Below are 19448 nucleotides of genomic sequence, written 5' to 3'. Positions count from 1 at the left end.
AGAGATTTCAGGAACCCCTTTCACGCTAGCAAGAATCCAACATGGTTTCTTCATGGGTCTGGAGCTCTACACGAGTGAAATGCAACCCTGGTCAGGACCAGGGTTGAGAGGTAGGAAATCTAAAGTCTACGTAGGACAAGTTTTTATTTCAAGATGGGTATAGACAAGGCAACTGTGTGAAAAGACCCTGTCAACAACCAACAAGACCACACATAGCAGCAACGTTTGTATACAGGTGAGGCCATTACAAGTCATCCAGACTCGAGTCATGTCACAAGCTGTGTGAATGAACTGTGAAGCAGCCATTCCTTTGTTCTGTTCAGCCCCTGCTACACATGACAGGATTTATGAATGGACTTGTGATTTACTTGTGATGAACTCGACTACCTAGCAGTTGTGGGAAAGAGGCATACAGACATGAGGGGCATCAGTTGCTCTTCAATTTAAGTTACTTAAAAGCTTGAAAAAAATTGACAAACTGTGCATATGTACACGCTCCTTTGATGAATAAGATCACCTAGCATCATACTGTGTCCTTTCCAAGTTAGAAAAAGTGAAAGGGTAAAAAAAAGGGGGGAAAAAAGAGGCTTACTTTTTACCTAGTTTCACTAAATTGTGGTTGCCTAAAACAAAATCTACCACTGAAAATAAATTTACAATAAACTTGAATTAATTCAGCTAACATTATTAGAAAAAAAATAAGAACTAAACTCATTTTACCACTCCTACCAATGGAGGAACCCTGACATTTCCTCAACGCACAAAGTTTGCCTTGAAGACTGGTGCCTTGCCATATCAGCAGCCTACACTGGTTCCACTTCCAATGTCACATATGATCTTCCAATGCACAAACCAGCTTCACTGGTACACACCATCAAGAGTGACCATCAAGTACCAGATCAATGTCTTGCAATGAGATAGCAAGTGTAATCAGAGCTACCTATTTCAAGGCGGTTTGGATCTTTCTAAAGGTGTTTGTATTCAAAGCGTCATCAAAATGTACCTCTGGTTCATTTCCAATTCACAAAATTTGCGACGCAGAATATGTCAAGCGTAGAACATCTGCAAAGGGTCTGGCAACCTGTGTTCAGTCACAGCTCAAGATGCAGTGTTGGTCGACTCTGGTGCGTGGGAAACCTCTTTGTTTTTCTGTGACATGAATGACAATATCAACACAAAATGTACCATTACATTAACTGTCAGTGTTGTAATCGAGTAAATAGAAAGGCTGTGCATCAGAACCAAGTACCCATGTACCCGACCGCTGATGTCAGGAACCGGTTCCAGATTATGGGATCGGGTATCCGTAACCGAGTTTACAAATTACTTAGTAACTTCTCAATGAAAAAGGAAGTTTTGAATGTCATTTGTGGGTAATTTTCGAAATGAAAACCAGGCTACACGTACGTGCAATAAAGCTCACTGTACACAAATGAACTACTACACTGATGTGGTAGTATTACATGTGTACCATGCGGACAGTTATAAACAATCTGAACAGAAACTTCTGAGATTTCTTCTGAGTTTTGGGGTTTGGCATCTTTAACGGGTACCCAGGTACCCGGTTCCTCTACATGTACCCATAAATGCACACCCCTAGTAAACAGGTATATAGGAAATTTCACAAGATACAGGGAACGGAACAATGGAATGCCTTGTCACATTGTGGCTGAACAGCTTGTAAAGTGAACAAAACAAATTAATACAAAATGTACAGCGAAATGAACAGGCAGTGTTTAGTCGAGTCTACCACATGTCCATCACAAGTCTTGCAAGTTGTAGTCCAATTCACTAGTGCGGCCACAAGATACATACACTAGGCAATGAATGATGGAGTATCTAATCACAGTTCATTTGAATAGTTTGTGGCTTGAATTGGGACTGGACGACTAGTGATGGACTTGTGAAGACCTGTGCTGGACTCAACTACAACACTTGGTATATGTACCTACAATCCCGGCCAAAATGGTTGGGACACGTCCACAAAATGAGCATACCCTCCCCCGGTCCCCCGCTCCCCCAGTCAATGTTGTCATCTCGCGCTTGAGCACAGATTGCGCAGTGAGAGACAAGATTGGCAGGGGGCCGGGGGCCCAGCAAGGTTTGGCCGGGATTGTATAAGTTGAAAAAAAAATTGAAAATGGATGATTGTTTCTGACCTGGCCTGACTCGGTCCTGCTGGGACTCTTCTTCACTTTCTTTGCTTTCTTCACCGTCTTGGATTTCTGTTTCACAGAAGACTGAAAATGAGCAGGCAAAAATAAAATGTAGCTATGAATTAGTACTTAAAGCATGCAAGCTGAAAATAATTTACAGGCTAACAATTGACATTTACTCTTTTTATAAGTTTCTTTGTACTATGGGAATAAACATGTGCTTTTAAGTACATTTAAAACTTGCTAGGGACCTGGATGCAAATAATGGCCCTAGCCAAGCACATCTTTATTCCCATTCATAAATAATTTTCGGTCAAAAATCAAAACAAATCAAGAATTCACAATTTTCCAACGATTTTGTGCAACACTTTTACGATTTTACGTTTGGGGTGCGATCAACCAATTAAAACCCTACCTTCTTCTCTTTTCCCTTGTCATTCTTGGCCTTCTTCTTTTCCTTCTTGCCTTCCCCTTCCTGAGTCTCCTCCTTCTCCTTGTCAAACATGTCATGGGTCCACGCTAGACTCCTACTACCTCCGCTACCGCCAAATAAGCCCCGCCCCCTGGGAGTGTATCTTCCCCTCACACCGTGGTTGTAGCCTCGGTTGTAGCTGCGGTTGTTGCCGCGGTTGTTGCTGCGGTCGTAGCCTGGGATGAAGTTCTTGCCTAGGTAGCCTCGTCCTCGTCCCCGTCCGCCGCGGTATGTACCAGTACCGCGCATTGCACCACGGTACTTGCTGTTACGTTCAACCGAGTCGCGGTCAGATGACCTGGAACGGTCTTCTCGGCGGTCGTGCTGCTAAAAAAAGAAAATGATTGAAAAACAATAAAATAAGTAACTCCTTCAAAGGAGGCAACAGTTTCAAAAATTCAAGATCAATTTACTCTCTTCCGTCAAAAGACAAAAGTCATCCCAAGCACACCATGTCCATACATGTACACACTCCATAGGAACATTACATACAAAGAGTTCTAGCAAGTTATCACAGAGTTTTCAACTCACATGGTAAAATGCCTGCTTCCTACTCCAGTTGAGTGACTTCCCACCTTCATTGCCGTCAGAGAAAGAGCTGTCTTCAGATCCTTTGGAGACGTTACCAAGCCGCTCTCGAACAGGTCTGCGGTCCCGGGAACGTTGATCCTCAGATCGGGATCGAGAACGCCCATGACGGTATGAAGATGTCTTGTACTGATGTGATGGCGAGCGGGAACGGGAGCGGGAGCGTGAGCGCTGCCTGGACATGGGACTCCTCCTGCGAGACCTGGATCGGGAACGGGATCGAGACAAGCTTCTCATTTGCCCCTGCTGCTGCTGTTGTTCCATCTGCTTCCGGCGTGAGTCTAGATCATACCTCAGGTCATGTGGGCCTTTAATATCGGGCATGTCATCTGGCGGGTACTGGTAGGAGATGGGACTCTGAGGCATATCCTGCATGACAGGTGGTGTGTTCTGGACAAACATGGCCTGCCGGTTAAAGTCTGGCTGGGGCTGGACTTCCTTGGGTGGTCCATATTGATCCAGAGGCTGAACCTGGTATGTCGAAGGCTGAGCTGGGTACTGGTTGTCAAGACCCATCTGGATGACTCTGGGGGCAAACTGGAAGCTGGGGCCCTGGTAGGTTTCCCGCCTAGGCTCAAAGCCCAAGATCACAGGCTCTCGCTTTTCGATGAAGCTTTGTGCCTGAGGTGGGAGGGCACCGCTCGGGAGAGTGCCTGTGAAGTGTACATCTTGCCGATACACCACTGGCTCTTTCTTCTGGGGTTCCGGGCCTCCGTCAGGAGGCAGCTGCTCAGAAGCAAAGCGGGCCTTCAGTTCTGGCCGATCAAATATTTCCGTCAGGCCCTCGTCCTTACGGCGGGGGATCTTCACTGAGTAGGGGTCAAATATTGGCCTGATGATAGGAGCAGGGGCCACCTTGGCATTTTGGGGCTCAGTAGGCATGGCTGGTTTGTTGCCCTGGCCTGAGGCATCCAGCTTGCTGTACTTCTCCTGGACTTGATAGTATTCTGCCTTAGGTTTGGAGATCTTGCGGTCGTAGGGCGATTCGCTATGTTGGGCAGACTTGGGAGAGAAGCGAAGATCGTCTGGAGACACAGCTTCATATTTCATCTCCTTCGAGTAGGACCTCTCCGAAGGCTGGCTGTGGGACAATTTGGACTGGCTGCCTCCTCGCTGACTATTGCCCATGTCATACACCACATCGCGGGAGGCCTGAGGTAACTGGTCTTGTGCCTGGACTCCTTTTCCATACTCCTCTCTGTAAACATTATGGCCAGGAGGAAGTTGAGGTCCTTCAAAGTCTCTGACTTGCTTGTCTTGGTGCAACAGGCCTGTACCCTCTTGGTAGCCTGGGCGGGAGTCAGCCTGCTCATCTCGTCCGTAATTAGCACTTTCATTTTGTTGGCGGATGGCCTCTCGTCCACCTCGCTGAGGTGATCTCTTGGGCGACCTGTATCTTTTATTTCGATGAGATGGAGACCGAGACCTGGACTTGGCCTTGCTCGTTGATCCACCGTAGTGACGTTTCTCAGGGGTGTAAGAGCGTGAGCGTCTGCCTCCTCGTTGCTTTGAGGAGGAACTTTTATAGCTTGACCCACGGTCCTTCCTTGGTGGGGATCGGGAATATGAGCGCCCCCTAGTGGTCTTCTTGCCATGAGGGTGGTACTTGGGGTTACCTCTCAGAGGTGACCTGGATCTGGACCTGGATTGTGAACTGACGCTGCTGGAATAAGATCTGTATGAAGAGACAAATCTGTTAGTATTCCTGTCCTCAGTAAAATGAAAATATGTAGTGTCATAACTTAACAGAATCTAAACTTCTCCACTTGTATCTGGCTCTGAGAAGAATGTTAACCAACCAGCTTCACTCTTTGTTAGAGAATGTACATGGTATATTTGGTCGTATGGATTACATGTAAATACACATCATGTGCTCCCTGATAACAAAATGCACTGTGTCTTACATGTAGGACTTGTAGTGCGTGTACAGTCAAAGGAGTTTGAGTGTACCTTCTTGAATCGTTGGCACAATTTCATGGCTCTGCCAACCACAAAATACGGCAATCACTGTCCATCAATGGACAATTAAACGACACACATTTTTCCACTCACAGTTACGGACCATCACAATTTTACAACTATTTCACCATGATAGTTAAAAGGCTTGAATTTGGTAAATTTGATCTGTAATTAAAGCATGTTCACTAGCCTTTTTCAGCTACACTGTATTGGTAAATTTGGGTAAAAACCAACCGAATCCAAAGAATGTCCCCATATTATGTCCACCCATTGGCAGATCCATTATGGGGGGGGGGGGGGGGGGGGCAAGGCAACAGGGCCAACTAACCAACCAACCCCCCCCCCCCCCACAATTTTCTTTTTTTTTGTTTTTTTTATCGGAGGGATGAAAGACACCTTTTTCCACAATGGGGAAATAGCACATACTTAATCCCCTATCCCTTTTGGAGAAAAAAACTGAGCCCTCTTGCCCCCCCCCCCAAAAAATTGTTTCTTGATCCGCCCTTGTGTCCACCTAATCTCAAACAGCAAATTGTAAGCGTTCAAACCAAATTCAGAATATCTGGCATGTCATGTGGTACGGTACAATGTAGTTAAGTCTACTTGAGCACAAAACTAACCAATGAATGGGTATGAAAAATTTAAAAAAATAAAACTGGCAGGTAAAATGCTAAGGGGTGGATAGAAAGGGAATAAAGAAACAAGAAAAGAAAGGAAACTAAATGTACGAAGGCTTAAGATAGGACAAGAAAGAGTGCAGAGTCATGGAGTGCTATCACATCATGCAAACACAAGTTTCCATTAGGCTAATACCGTACCTTTTCAGATGCACAATGATTGCTCAACTGCAACCTGTGCTTCCATAAGTCAGTCCACTTACGTACTTGTGGTACTTTTTTTTTCTTTCACACATTTTAAACTCTTTTTTCCTCAGCAAGTGACCACATTCCAGCACACATTTTCCAACATCAGTAGAACGCAATGGGACACTGTATTCTCCTTCAGGGCATTATGGCCCATTTACTGGTCACTTTATTTCCACTGCTTGTAAGTGTACCGGTATCTCCCCTAGCTGGGTGCCATTTCCCCTTCTGGATGCCAAGTTCCCCTTGGTGGGAACCATGTTCCCTTTATGGGTGTCCTGTTCCCTTTGGTGGGTGCAACATTCCTCTTGGCTTGGTACCATGTTTCTTTGGCTCCGTGCTACCTTTACATGTACATGTTTGTTTTCCTGGCTTGATTCCATGTTCCACTCACTGGGTGCCATGTCCCTCTTGCTGGGTGTCATGTTCCCCTTGGTGGGAACCATGTTCCCTTGATGGGTGTCCTGTTCCCCTTTGGTGGGTGCAACATTCCTCTTGGCTTGGGACCATGTTTCCTTGGCTCCGTGCTACCGGTACATATACATGTATGTTTTCTTGGCTTGATTCCATGTTCCGCTCACTGGGTGCCATGTCCCTCTTGCTGGGTGTCATTTACCCTTCTGGGTGTAATGTTCCCTTGGTGGAACGCTGGAAGCGATGTTCCCAGATGGGTGCCACATTCCCCTTGCTACCGGTAGGTGTCATGTACCTCTTGCTACATGTAGGTGCCATGTACCTCTTGCTGGTTGCCTTGGTCCCGTTGCTGGGTGCCACGTGTCCTGTAGCTTGCTGGGTGACATGTTCCTTTTGCTGGGTGCAAGAGTTGCCTTGCTGGGTGCCCATGCTGAGCGCATGTATACATGTATGTTCATACATGTACATGTATGTATTGCTTGGTGCCATGATCCCGTTGCTTTCCGAGTCTGCAACCTTCTGTTAAGCTGTCCTCTCCACAAGTTTTTTTTTCCTGGGAAGGTTATGGAGTTTCTCTCCTTTAATTTCCTGCGCAATCCAACAGACTTTTCAAAGCTTTGGCGTCTTCTGAAAAACTTCACACAATGTAATACATAAACATTGTACTCTTCATTGGTACTTGGCCGATTTGACATGATATACAGTTGTAAATTATGATTGATGACATCATTCATTTTTCTTGCCTTGGAAGTCATATTCTTGCTTCTCCATAAAAAATCTTTAATCCATGGTACAAAAACACTTGTCATCCTTCCGTCCTGTGCATTGATAATACCCATCATAAGCATCTTCACTCTTGCAGCATTCATGATGTTTATCCTTCATGTCCCTCGTTCAAGAACCATCCACTTTTGGGCTCAAGTCACCCTCAAAAGAAAGAGCTGCGATGAAAGTATTTGTTGTCAGTAATGCTTCAGAATTCTTCCAAAGTTCATTCGCATTCAAACATTTTTCAGATTTGCACCTCCATTTTTGCACGTCTCCATTTGAAAAGAATTGTACAGCATCCACACTAGAAAGTACACAGTAGGGGCTGCAAACACGCACAAATCCATTCTCGTGCAAGTACAAAATTCTCGTATGCGTACACAAGTATTCACAGCTGCATTTCGTTTAACAAAAAGCAAAAGAAATTGTGAACTTTCAAGATTTCTCATGATTCCATGACTGTAAGAGTTGACAAATTGAAATTGGATTTTCTTTACATTCGTGTGCAGTTTTTTGGGGGCCACTTCACTATTTAAATGAGATTCTACTAAAGGTATAAAGTGTTTTTGACACATACCGTAACTGATTGAATTGTTCACTTTTCTTTTGCTTTTTGCCCTTATACAGACTTTCATTCTTCGTCCCTTCAAGAAATCAGTACCCGGTTCTAGTGTTCCTTCCGAGACATCCTTGGTCGAACTGCTGACAGATAATCAATGGATCCAATTCTCATGCTTGCTGCTCTGCCTGCATCTGGCCAGAAGTCCATATTCTAAGTCATCATGGTTTTGCAGAATTCCCAGTGCCATAGGACTCAACTTCTCTTGGAAACCAAGTATCGACGCAAGACTAGGTATAGATTATGTTCCCAAATCACAGACACTTCATGGCAACATGCCAAGTCGCCACCATGATAGAGGGCGCTTTCACCAAACTCAAACTGATCCAGTCTTGTGAATCGTGGTAGGGCTCAAGAAATTCCAATCCTAACCTCAAGTGCATCTATTACAAAGAATGTACATGTAACTCACATGAGGTATGTTCGGAAGTTCTTGGGTCAAAGTGCCAAGATTCCTAAAACCGAGTTTGATTCATTTTGTGGACAGCGCCCTCTAGTGCCGAGGCAGCTTACCCGTGTTGGCCAGTGAGGGACTAGCTCAACGTAAGTCTTGGGAACATAATCCAAAATCTTGTCTTGGGCAAAGACTATTGACAGCTTCAGAATTGGGAAGGGCAATCTCAAGCTGGTACATACAGTAACATGTACATGTGGATCGTTTACGTGTAAGTTCAATCACATCTACATGTTATGTACCGGTACACCAGTTTGCCAATCTACATGTACATCAACTCCAGCCACAACGTCAGCCAAATCTTGACAATCTTGACAGAGAAATAAGTCAATTTAAAACAGAAAAAAAATCACATTTTTATGTACAAACATTACACAAGTAATTACAACAACCCATATTTGCATCTTCAGTTTGTGGGATTTAGTTGAAAACAAATTTCTTCAATTTCTGTAAGGGACAAAGATGCAGTTGAGTAAATCTAGTGTATTAATGATCATTCTAAATATGACCATTTCAAGATAGAGCACCGCTTTTTACTGGGCTCAAATCGCCAAAATCAGGACCAATTTTATGTGTTAACCCTCCTACACTACATTGTATTAAGTTGTATTCATTCACTGATATTTGTACAGGGAATAACAGGCAATATGCTTTCGACTAATGTACAGAGAATAATGAATTAAACAGAATAAAGGGTCAAACAGTTTGACCAGTTGAAGCAAGAAGAAATTTGTCTAGTTTAATTGGTCATTCTCAGAAAAACACAGGAACTGCATACTTCCACTACCCTGAGACTCAAACCAAAAACCAATGCATGGAGAATCTTTTTAATAGAAAAATGAAACCAAGATTGCCCCATTCATTCCAGTGGTTTTTGTTCTAGAGCTTTTTTTGTGAGTTGGAATTGTCCAAATTACAATGTATACATGTACCGTGTAGTTGGGACAATTCCACAGTTGGGCTGAACATTTACAAAGTGAGGATATCATTCTTTCCTAGTAACAGCAAGTTGCGATCTTTTGACCTATGCCTTCATCTTACCTCCTGCGGCGATGTCTTGGTGACCTTGAATATCTTGGCATTTTACCAGATTTTGATTTTTTTTGTCAAGATAAATCTTCAACAAAAACAGGAATCCTGTCGTCTTGTAAGTTCCGGATTGTTGAATGTCAAGCAGCTTGAGGGGTGTCACATAATTGTGTAATCAGCCATACCTGTGAAGAAGGTAAACACTAAGAAAATCATTTTAAAACAGAGAAAATAATGGAAACTGTCAAAACAAACTCTTTTGTGCAGCAGGTCGAAAAGAAGTTTGTAATGAAGTTATCATGGCGAGGGGTACAAATTTCAATTTACTGAATTGCTGTGAAATGGAGACAAAAGTAAAACCAGGGTTTGAGAAATGGGCAGAGACAGCTAGCCTAGATGGTTTACCTTATGCCTATGGCTATGGTCTTGGAGCTAAAAAAAAAAGGAGTTTTAACTTTGCGTGCATGCTGGCTGTACGTGGCTACCCCTCTGTTCTTTCCCCTCCCTAGCTACCTCCCCCAGCCAGCTGCTTTGTTCCGGTCATGGGGGTTTAACCCAGGTGGGGTAGTTATGGAGGACTTCGCCCCCCCCCCCCCCCCAGTCCCCATTCCGCCCCCCCCCCCCCCCCCGGGCCCCATGATGGGGCATGCACTGTCAAAGTGTCAGCAGATTCTCCAACTTTGTCATGTTTGTCTTGAAGTTGAACTCCCCCTGATCTTTACAGTTTACATCAGCAAAGCAAAGGCAAAACATGTTAAGAAAAAGCATGAAAATTCTATGAAATTAATTCTAAGCCTTGTTATTCAATATGCTACATGTATGTACCAATAATAAAAACCATTTTCAGTTGAAAAACGTACGTACCTCCGAAGGAGCGCCATGTTTGTGATACAGCGCGTGTCAAATCTGAACGGCGCCCTCATGTGTCGCTTCGTAGAAATTCAAAGTTTCACCTGCAAGCGCAAAGCCACGCCGCGCGGAATGTTGGCCCGACCAAGCCGCCGAATCACAGCGGCTTATGGGGGGGGGGGGGACTCAGTCTGATCTATCGCTATAAATAATGCTAAAAATGAACCCCACTTTTGATTGTGTGCCGGCGTCTTTTTTAGGCGTATATTGTTGGCGGCGCAGCATGCACGGCCGTGCCCGTGCCTTGCACGTTTTTTTTGGGGGGGGGGGGGGGCCGGAGGGAAATTGAAACCAACTTCAGAACTTCAGAAGCTCAATTTTTTTTTAAATTTGCTTGCAAAATACTTGGATGTTGCTTTTAAAAATGAGCATAATCCTGCCAGACACTCACGTGCCGAACCAGTACGACCATCATGTATACGTGCCGATATCATCGATGTATCCATATCATAGGGACGCCTAGGGCGAAGGGAGTTCTGTTTTTTTGTGTTTGAACTACGCACATTTTTTTTTTAGCTTTATACTATAATTTTAGAACACATTCTCTACAATGTGTTTTCTCTCTCTTACTCCTGTTACATATGTGGGGAACAAACTCAACCAAGGCCAAATAAAACAAACATGTTTAGCGTCCTGCCTTCAATTTTGGGAAAAAAGGAAGGAGGCCCTCTTTTTTCCAAAACGGCCGTCTGACCCATTTTCCAGAACGACCAGCCGGGCTATTTTTCATGTGGCCGTCAGCTTTTTTTTAAAGAGCCGCCACTAAGACTCAGGAAATGAAATACCAACTTTATACGGGCTAAATGCAACAAACAAAGAGGCCAAAATGATGTCACTGTTTGAAATTTAACATTTTTCTTTTTTTTCCCAATTAAAAAAAAGGAAAAAAAAGTAGGCGGCCTCCTTGAAAGGAAGCGGATGGGGACGCTGAACTTCTTTTTACTAGGCCTTAAATATGATTTCTGCACCCCATGATAGACCAGGCTGTATGACAATCAAAGCAGTGCAACACAAACACATTTTCTGCAACACAGTAACATGGTTATATTTCTACAAGTATAGTTCACTCATTACAGTACTACTAAACAAAATTGCACTCGACACCAAATGCAATACATGAATTGAATATGCATAAGGGAATAAACATGGGCTTGGCCAGTATTTCTTTTGTTTTTGCTCCGACCCTATTTTGAAGACCCAAGGCCTAGCTGCACCTCCTAAAACTGAGAGGTATTTTAAACGATTACAGATGTAAAGGTATTTGTCTGGTGTATACACATGCAGTGAAATCTCGATAAGTGAAAGCTCAGGGGAATGGGCTCAAATTTTGAGTTAATCAGAGTTTTGAGTTAGCAAGTGGATTTTCTATTCAACAACAATTGACGGGAGTGAGTTTTTACTTCGAGTTAGAAGGGTTTTGGAGTTAGCAGGTTTTGACTTACCGAGATTTCACTGTGTATACAACAAATTAAGCATCTTTTTTAGTCTCCATGGGAGTCCAGGGATAAAAAAAAATACTGTAGCTGTCATAAAAGTGTTTGTTGATCGCTTGATAACCAAAAAGTGAAATATTTAAATTTGACAGCAGAATCTTGCAAATAGTTGAAAATGGTACAAAAGTTTGAAATAAAAGCTGCGAAATACAGTGTCAAGCAAAAATGATGTATACATGTAGCAATATTGACCCATTTCTCAATGCCATGCAGCATAGATTTAGACTTGTAAATGAAAATTTAGAAGTGAAGCGAATGAAAAGTAAAAACAATTACAAATGTACAGTCCACAATGGTCCAGTCACAAGTAAATCCTGTTACTTCTGAAGTCCCCTCATAAGAGAGAGAAGGGGATTAAACATAAACGGTGGCAAGACTTGTGGCTGATTTAAGATGGAGCTGATTCCAAGGTTCGGTATGGGTGCAATGTTTGGCATGGGTAGAAGGCTCAGTGGTAGCATCTTGACATCAGCAAAGGTCTGGTTAATAACATTGCACTGATTGTTCCTCCCCGCCTGCCCTGATGCTGGCCCACCGGGGTTCTTCTTAACATTCTTTGCTTTCTTGACGTTCTTTCCTTTCTTAACGTTCTTTCCTTGTTTTGCTCGCTGAGCTTGCTTTGCTTTCTTCTTTTCCTTTGCTTTCTTCTTTCTCAGTTGCCTAGCTGCTCTCTGTTGTGCAGTCTGAAAATGAAGAAATCGAAATAAAGTTTGTGCTTCAAATCTATACTGTAGTTTAGACATATTTATAAAGCTCGCGACTCATTATCACCCTGCTCATTGGGCCAAGTGTAGTTTACAATCTCATTGTGGTACAGTGCTTTTAGTTGCTTTTCCCTGACATGCGCGATACCAAACATTGAATAAGTGGTCACAAACTGCAACATGCTTATCCTGCCAAAACAACATTTTTTGCCTTTTCAGTGGGAAATGCAGTGTAAGGCAGAGCATGAGGCAGCAACATTCACTTCAGCCAAACAAAACTATCAAGTACGCACAATTTAATTCCTACCTTCTTTATTTCCTGGTCACGCTTGGCCACCTTCTTTCCTTTCTTGCCTTTCTTGCCTTTCTTGCCTTTCCCTTGCTTAGTGTCCCCTTTCTCCTTGCCTACCAGGCCACGGGTCGATGCTGGACCTCCACCACCTCTGGCACTACCAATGGAGCCCCGCCCACCTCTTGGGTTGTATGTTCCCCTCATGCCACGATTGTTGCCAGGATTATATCCACAGTCGTAGCCTGGGATGTAGTCCTTTCCTAAGTAGCCCCGTCCCCGTCCGTCACGGTAGGTACCCTGCATCGCACCACGGTACTGACCGGTCAGGTCCTTGTAGCCGTCACCTTCAATTGAGACGCAGTCAGGTGACTTGGAATATTCTTCCTGGTCAGGTGACTTGGACCAGTCTTCTACATCAGGTGACTTGGAACAGTCTTCCTGGCGGTCTGGGCTGCGATGGTAGCCCGGGATGTGCATCTTGCCTAAGTGTCCCCGTCCTCCGCGGAAGGTACCGCACGCCGACCCAAACATCGCCCCGCGGTTCTTGCCATGGAATTCCACAATTTCCACTGAATCTTGGTCAGGTGACTTGAAACGGTCGTCCACGAGGTGGTGCTGTGAAAAGAAAGTGATTACAATATAAATAGAAAACTTCAAAAGTGGGAGGGTTTATTATCATTTTACATTCCTCTGCACTCTGCGCTACTCTATCAAGATTACCTTCAAAGAGTTGCTTACGCTTCAGTTTTCTTTCATTACCTGTGCCCAGTTTCATAGCACTGCTTAACAGCCGGTTTTGTGCTTACCGAGCCTCCATCTATTTCATAGAGACCGTAAGCAGTAAACACAGCAAATGCATGCTTAACCCCAGAGGAAACATTTCTTAAATCAGTGCCATAACAATTAAAATTTCATTGCACACACAACCGTTAGCACATCCACGTACGCCATGATATAGTGCTGATAAGCAGTACACCTTAAAATACAAACAACCATTCTTTTAAAAAAAAACGGGTCAACTCACATAGTAAAATAACGGTTTCTTTTTCCCTTTGAGTGACTTCCCGCCTTGATTGCCAACAGAGAACGAGCCGTCTTTAGATCCTTTGGAGATGTTTCTGAGCTGCTCTTTAACAGGTATGCGGTCCCTGGAACACTTGTCCTCAGATTGGTCAGGGGATCGAGAGCACCGATGACGATATGGAGATGTTTTATACCCTTGCACTGGTGAGTGAGAGGGTGAGTGGTCGCTGGACATTCCACTCGTCCTTCTTGACCTGGATCGGGACCGAGAACGGGAGCATGACTGCTCCCTCGGCTTTCCACTCATCCTGCTTGACCTGGAAGTGGATCGGGAAGTTGAGCGTGAGTAATCGCATGACATTCGACTCGTCCTGCTTGATGAGGATTGGGAATGGGAACTGGAGCCCGAGTGTTTCCTGGACCTTTGAGTCATCCTCCTTGACCTTGATTGGGATCGCGAACGGGATCGTGAGTGTTTCCTGAACACTTCACTCATCCTGCTTGACCTGGATTGGGATCGGGACCGGGAACGGGAGCAGGACAAGCTTCTCATTTGCCCTTGCGGGTCCTGTTGCTCCATTTGCTTCTGGCGTGAATCTAGATCATCCCTCATGTCATGTGGTCCCTTGATGCCTGCCAAGTTATCTGGCGGGTTCTGGTAGGAGACCGGAGTCTGAGGCATGTCCTCCATGACAGGGGAAGTGTCCTGGATGAACATTGTTGAATGGTTAAAGTCTGGGTGCGGCTGGACTTCCTTGGGTGGTCCAAACAGATCAAGAGGGTTGACCTGGAACGTTGAAGGCTGAGCTGGGCATTTGCTGCCTAGACCCATTGGGCCAACTTTGGAGTCCAGTTGCATATCCCGTTTAGGTTCAAAGTCAAAGCCAAATATAAGAGGCTCTAGTCTTTCGATAAAGTTTTGGGCCTTTGCTGGAGGCAGCTGCAATCGAGCAAAACGTGCCTTCAGCTCCGGCCGGTCAAATATCCCCTTCACGCCCTCATCCTTACTGCGGGGTATCTTTACTGAAAAGGGGTCAAATATAGGTCTGATGATCGGAGCAGGGGCAAGCTTGACGTTCATGGTTTCGGCTGGCATGGCTGGTTTGTAGCCCTTACCTGAAGCATCCAGCTGGACGTACGTCTCCTGACCTTGATAGTATTCTTCTATAGGTTTGAAGATCTTATGGTTAACGGGTGATTTACTGCATTGGGCAGGCTTGGGAGAGAAGCGCTGATCATCTGGACATACAGCTTCAGATTTCGCCGTTTCGTTCTCCTTGTACCTGTCCTTAGAGGAGCTCTCCAAAGACTGGCTATGCGCAAACTTTGATTGGATGCTCCCTGTTTTACTACTGTCCCTATCACAGACCCCAACATCTTGGGAGGTCAAAGGTAACTGGTCTTGTGCCCGAGCTCCTTTTCCATACTCTTCTCTGCATACGTTATGGTGAGGAAGATGTGGAGGCCCTTCAGTGTTGCTAATTTGGCTGTTTTGCTGTAACTGGCTCGCGCCATCTTGAAAGCCTGAGCAGGAGCCAGCCCGCTCCTTCTGTCCGTAATTACCAGTTTCATTTTGTTGGTCGCTGGCCTCCCGCCCACCTTGCTGAGGTGATCTCTTGGGCGACCTGTATCTCTCATTTCGGAGAGATGGTGACTGAGACCTGGACTTGGCCTTGCTTGTTGATCCACTGTAGTGACGTTTCTCAGGGGCGTAAGAGTGTGAGCCTCTGCCTCCTCGCTGCTTTGAGGAGGAACTCTTATAGCTTGACCCACGGTCCTTCCTTGGTGGGGATCGGGAATATGAGCACCCCCTAGTGGTCTTCTTGCCATGAGGGTGGTATTTGCGGATACCTCTCAGAGGTGACCTGGATGTTGAACTGGATCTGGATCTGGATGTGGAACTGGACCTGGAACTGGACCTGGAACTGGATCTGGAACTGGATCTTGAACTGGATCTGGAACTGGAACTGGATCTGGAACTGGAACTGGATCTGGAACTGGATCCGGACCTGGATCCGGAACTGGATCTGGAACTGGATCGTGAGCTGGCACTGCTGGAATATGATCTGCATATAAAGACAATAATGGGATTCATTTCTGGAATCCATTCTCAGTTTCTCGAATTGTGATTCTTTGCACTGGCAAAACTCAAATTCTAAGTCTCTATAGTTGGAGTTTTTATCTGCCCATAGGGATACAATGCGTCCAAGGACCTGCAGTGCACAGCATCTGAGGACTCAACTTGTAAGGCATGTCAATATGCCATCTTCAGGAATTATCCCCATAAGGCTATTAAAACACTGAATTTTGCGTGTATATTGTATGATTACCATTCTGTGCTGAAAATGCTATACAACCCAAATTTTCCACTAAATGTTTTGCGCTACATGTAAGACTTACACAATGTCTTTCCTTGGTGGGAGTCGGGAATAGGAGCCCCCACTAGTGATCTTCCTGGCATACTTTGGATAACTTCTCAGAGGTGACCTGGATCTTGACCTAGATCTTGACCTGGATCTAGACCTGGACCTGCTGTTGCTGCTCGTATAAGATCTGCATAAAAAGACAAACGTGTTATTATTTCCTTTCTGAGCTGCTCGGATGTGATATCATTTTGTGGCGACAGGTCAACTCAGCATATGCAAAAAATATAATAGTGTTAGTGATGATTTTTTGGTTTCACTGATTCTTAAAATCTGCAAGTGATGGCTTTTGACTTATACCGTTTTCTTACCTTCGACTGCGATGTCTTGGCGACCTTGACCTTGAATATCTTGGCATTTTGCCAGCTTGTTTTTCCAATGTATATTTTCTCATCAAAAGCTGAAACCATTTGGTCTTGTCTGGTAGGTAAGTTCCAGACTGGTCATGCTGGTCATGCTGGTTATGTCATGCAGCTTGTTGAGGAGGGGTGTTGTAATCACCATAACCTGGGAGGAAAAAAATTACAGACCAAAAAAAAAATCATTTCAAAACAGAGAAAGAATGCATCATATCATAACAATGATACTGATAAATAACGTTAGTCGAATAGACAGCTGGTCAAATTTAAGGGGGTAAAAAAAACCAATAGTTGATCATCGGGGGGGGGGGGGAGTTCAAAAAGAGGAGGATGAGGGCCTTTTTATTGAACAATTGGTATGGGGAGGGGGAGGGGTAGCGGCCTCAACCGACAAGCTCACTAACCAACGCCGCGACCATGCAATTACGGCACTGAACATGCTGAACGCATTCCCAAACTTTCATGACTTTGAATTCCCCTAACCTTCACATTCAGCATTGGAAAATCATGTTAAACTACCCCCATGGTTAAACAAAGGCAAGAACATTCATCCAAATTCGTTTAAAGCTGAATCGTTGAACGTGATGCAAAATCAAAAGCATGTTTATGTAGTGAATTCGACGTACCTCGGAGGTCCCGGTCCCTGCGCCATGTTTCTCCCATATTAAATGTCAATGGCGCCCTCATGTGTCGCTTCGTAGAAATTCTAAAGTTTCATACATGCGGTGCCGCAAAACACTTTCCCTTTTATTTTGGGAGCGCGGGGAGTCGACATCAAAGTTGACACAAGCCAGTCCCTATGCAAAGCCGAATCCATGATTATTACAAAGGGGTCTGATATTGAGCTTATTTTTCACTGGCCCCTGGGGAGTCAGTCATGTGGAATATTTCCCGAGCTTTCTATCTACGAGACCGATAGATTTAGTAAGCCTTCTCAACTAATTATAATACGCTTGCGTACGATGGTAAAATAATTATCCAGAAACGTGAATCAGAAACTGATCGTAACGACTTGATTGAATACAATTAAAGAAAGAACATTCACTGCTGGGGGTAAAGAGTTAATGTAAAATTTCAGGCTAGGTGGGACTCGAACCGCCGCCAACCTAGCAGTGTTGATTATGTTTCACGCTCATGGCTTTGGGTATAATGACTTTACTCAGACGGCCGTGTTTCGTATACGGATCTGAAAAACACGTGAAGTTATAGGATCCTACGAATATCTCCTGACCACTGTGAAAAAGCGCAAACTGAAGTGGTATGGGCACATTTCACGATCATCAGGACTTGCTAAGGCGATCCTGCAAGGCACTGTACAAGGAGGAAGAAAGAGAGGCAGGCAGAGAAAGAAGTGGAAGGACAACATCTCAGAGTGGACAGGCCTAACGCTGAGTGACCGTCCCTGCGAAAGTCTGAGGATCGAAAGGGATCGAGGAAGCTGGTTGACAAGTCTTCAAGCTTAAGTTCAAAGGGTGCCACACGGTCAGACAGACTATACGGGATACAATAGCAAGAAGAAACATTGCGGCCAGGCCGCATTCTTTGGTATTTTTCCTCACTAAGTTTACTTTTTTTGAGACACTTCAAAATGAAAAAAAAAATTGTTGGGACACCTCCATGCACCAATCCGAGCCCACCCGCCGCCTTTAAATTTCAAAAGTTCAGAGGCCCCTTCCCGGGCCCCGACCTTTTACTCGCTACTGCGTCGATCGATCACAACGCAAAGCAAAATGGAATTGTGGTTCTTCCGAGGCTTCCCGCACGTTTTCGGATGCAAATTTTGATCCACCTGTCGTAATTATATGCGACAGGGACGTACGTATGCAGTACTAGCCGCATTATCAAGTCAAGCATATTTTTGCCAGCTAAACATGAAATTAAATGGAAGAGCGCGCGGAGCTCGCCATGCATGATGTAGTGTCTCCATGGTAACAAGCTGGTTACTGCCGGGATAAAGCAACTCGCTGTCAACTCAACGGTGAAGACATCTCCACGCTACAAATAGTGCGGGCATAGGCCTAAATGTAAAACACGGTGCTAAACTTGAAAATTGCAAAATCTTGTCGAATCGGAAATGAGCAAAATCTGTCTGGACACATCACGTCATGCAGCTCTATAAAGACGGTGGAGTCCAACTGACCAAAATAATCATCTGATGCGCGATGTGATTAATTATCCGTTCAAATTTCACACGTGTACCCCGGTTATATAAACGTGAATACAGTATATTTGGGGGACATTTTCTTGGACTATATTTCATTTGAATACACTTAAAACTCGCAATACGGGCATGCATAAAAGTCAATTACATGTAGTCAACAAAATAATGCGCGTCAAGTAAATTGTTGAATTTCGGCTTGGCTGGTAAAAGCCGAACACATCTATACGGTTCAAGCATCCTTCCTCGTTATCAGCTGATTTCCTGATTTCCACTTCACATATGGCATTAAAATGTGAAAAACACTTTATAAAGTTTTGAACAGCTTGAATTGTCCCCTTTTCTTGCTGCTTCTAATATAAGCATGAGGCTATACCTCCATGTTCTAAGTTGCGGGCACGGTTGTTACCCAAATCCAGCAAGTGCATTATAAATTCTAAAAACAAACCACCGATACAAAATCTTAAAAAAACGCAGAAAAAAATGTTTTCACAGTATTTTATTCCTCTCCACTATGTTACAATAAGTTTACAGTTCACATTTAATGTTTCAACAAAACATCTTCACGCATTTTTCTGATATTTCAAACAAAACATTAACTGTATGATTCTGGCACGAACTGAACTCCGAATCCACGAATGCAGGTGGGTGCTTTTAACAACACAATACGGACCAGTAACAATGCTGATGCTTATACTTTGATGTGATTTTCTTTCACCTAATACATGGCCTTAAAAGTACAAATTAATAATTAAAACAAGAAAA

General features: G+C 44.2%; 2 protein-coding genes across 4 annotated transcripts; both read right to left on the bottom strand.

Annotated features, from left to right (window-relative positions):
- Positions 1 to 623: 623 nt before the first annotated feature.
- LOC119724980 (bcl-2-associated transcription factor 1-like) lies at positions 624 to 10279 on the bottom strand. Of its 3 annotated transcripts, none has more exons than XM_038196338.1 (6): positions 10187 to 10279; positions 9335 to 9507; positions 3160 to 4891; positions 2572 to 2952; positions 2160 to 2240; positions 624 to 1149 (listed from the first exon to the last, which is right to left on the bottom strand). In XM_038196338.1, exons 2-6 carry the CDS (start codon positions 9373 to 9375, stop codon positions 1099 to 1101), a joined length of 2286 nt encoding a protein of 761 aa, XP_038052266.1. In that variant the 5' UTR covers positions 9376 to 9507; positions 10187 to 10279; the 3' UTR covers positions 624 to 1098. The 3 variants fall into 3 exon arrangements, with proteins under 3 accessions (XP_038052266.1, XP_038052263.1, XP_038052265.1); XM_038196335.1 differs by having other exon boundaries at positions 2572 to 2955; positions 10187 to 10278; XM_038196337.1 differs by having other exon boundaries at positions 2572 to 2955; positions 10183 to 10223.
- Positions 10280 to 11152: 873 nt separating this feature from the next.
- LOC119724979 (serine/arginine repetitive matrix protein 2-like) lies at positions 11153 to 17213 on the bottom strand. The gene is made up of 6 exons (XM_038196334.1): positions 17152 to 17213; positions 16478 to 16673; positions 16144 to 16296; positions 13745 to 15809; positions 12736 to 13335; positions 11153 to 12407 (listed from the first exon to the last, which is right to left on the bottom strand). The coding sequence occupies exons 2-6, from the start codon at positions 16558 to 16560 to the stop codon at positions 12042 to 12044; spliced, it is 3267 nt and encodes a 1088-aa protein (XP_038052262.1). The 5' UTR covers positions 16561 to 16673; positions 17152 to 17213; the 3' UTR covers positions 11153 to 12041.
- Positions 17214 to 19448: the final 2235 nt, after the last annotated feature.

The sequence above is a fragment of the Patiria miniata genome, unplaced genomic scaffold (genome assembly GCF_015706575.1).
Source record: "Patiria miniata isolate m_02_andy unplaced genomic scaffold, ASM1570657v1 HiC_scaffold_18, whole genome shotgun sequence".
NCBI classification, from domain to species: Eukaryota; Metazoa; Echinodermata; class Asteroidea; order Valvatida; family Asterinidae; genus Patiria; species Patiria miniata.
The sequence above is the reverse complement of the archived record's forward strand: the minus strand, read 5'-3'. Positions and strand labels throughout refer to the sequence as shown.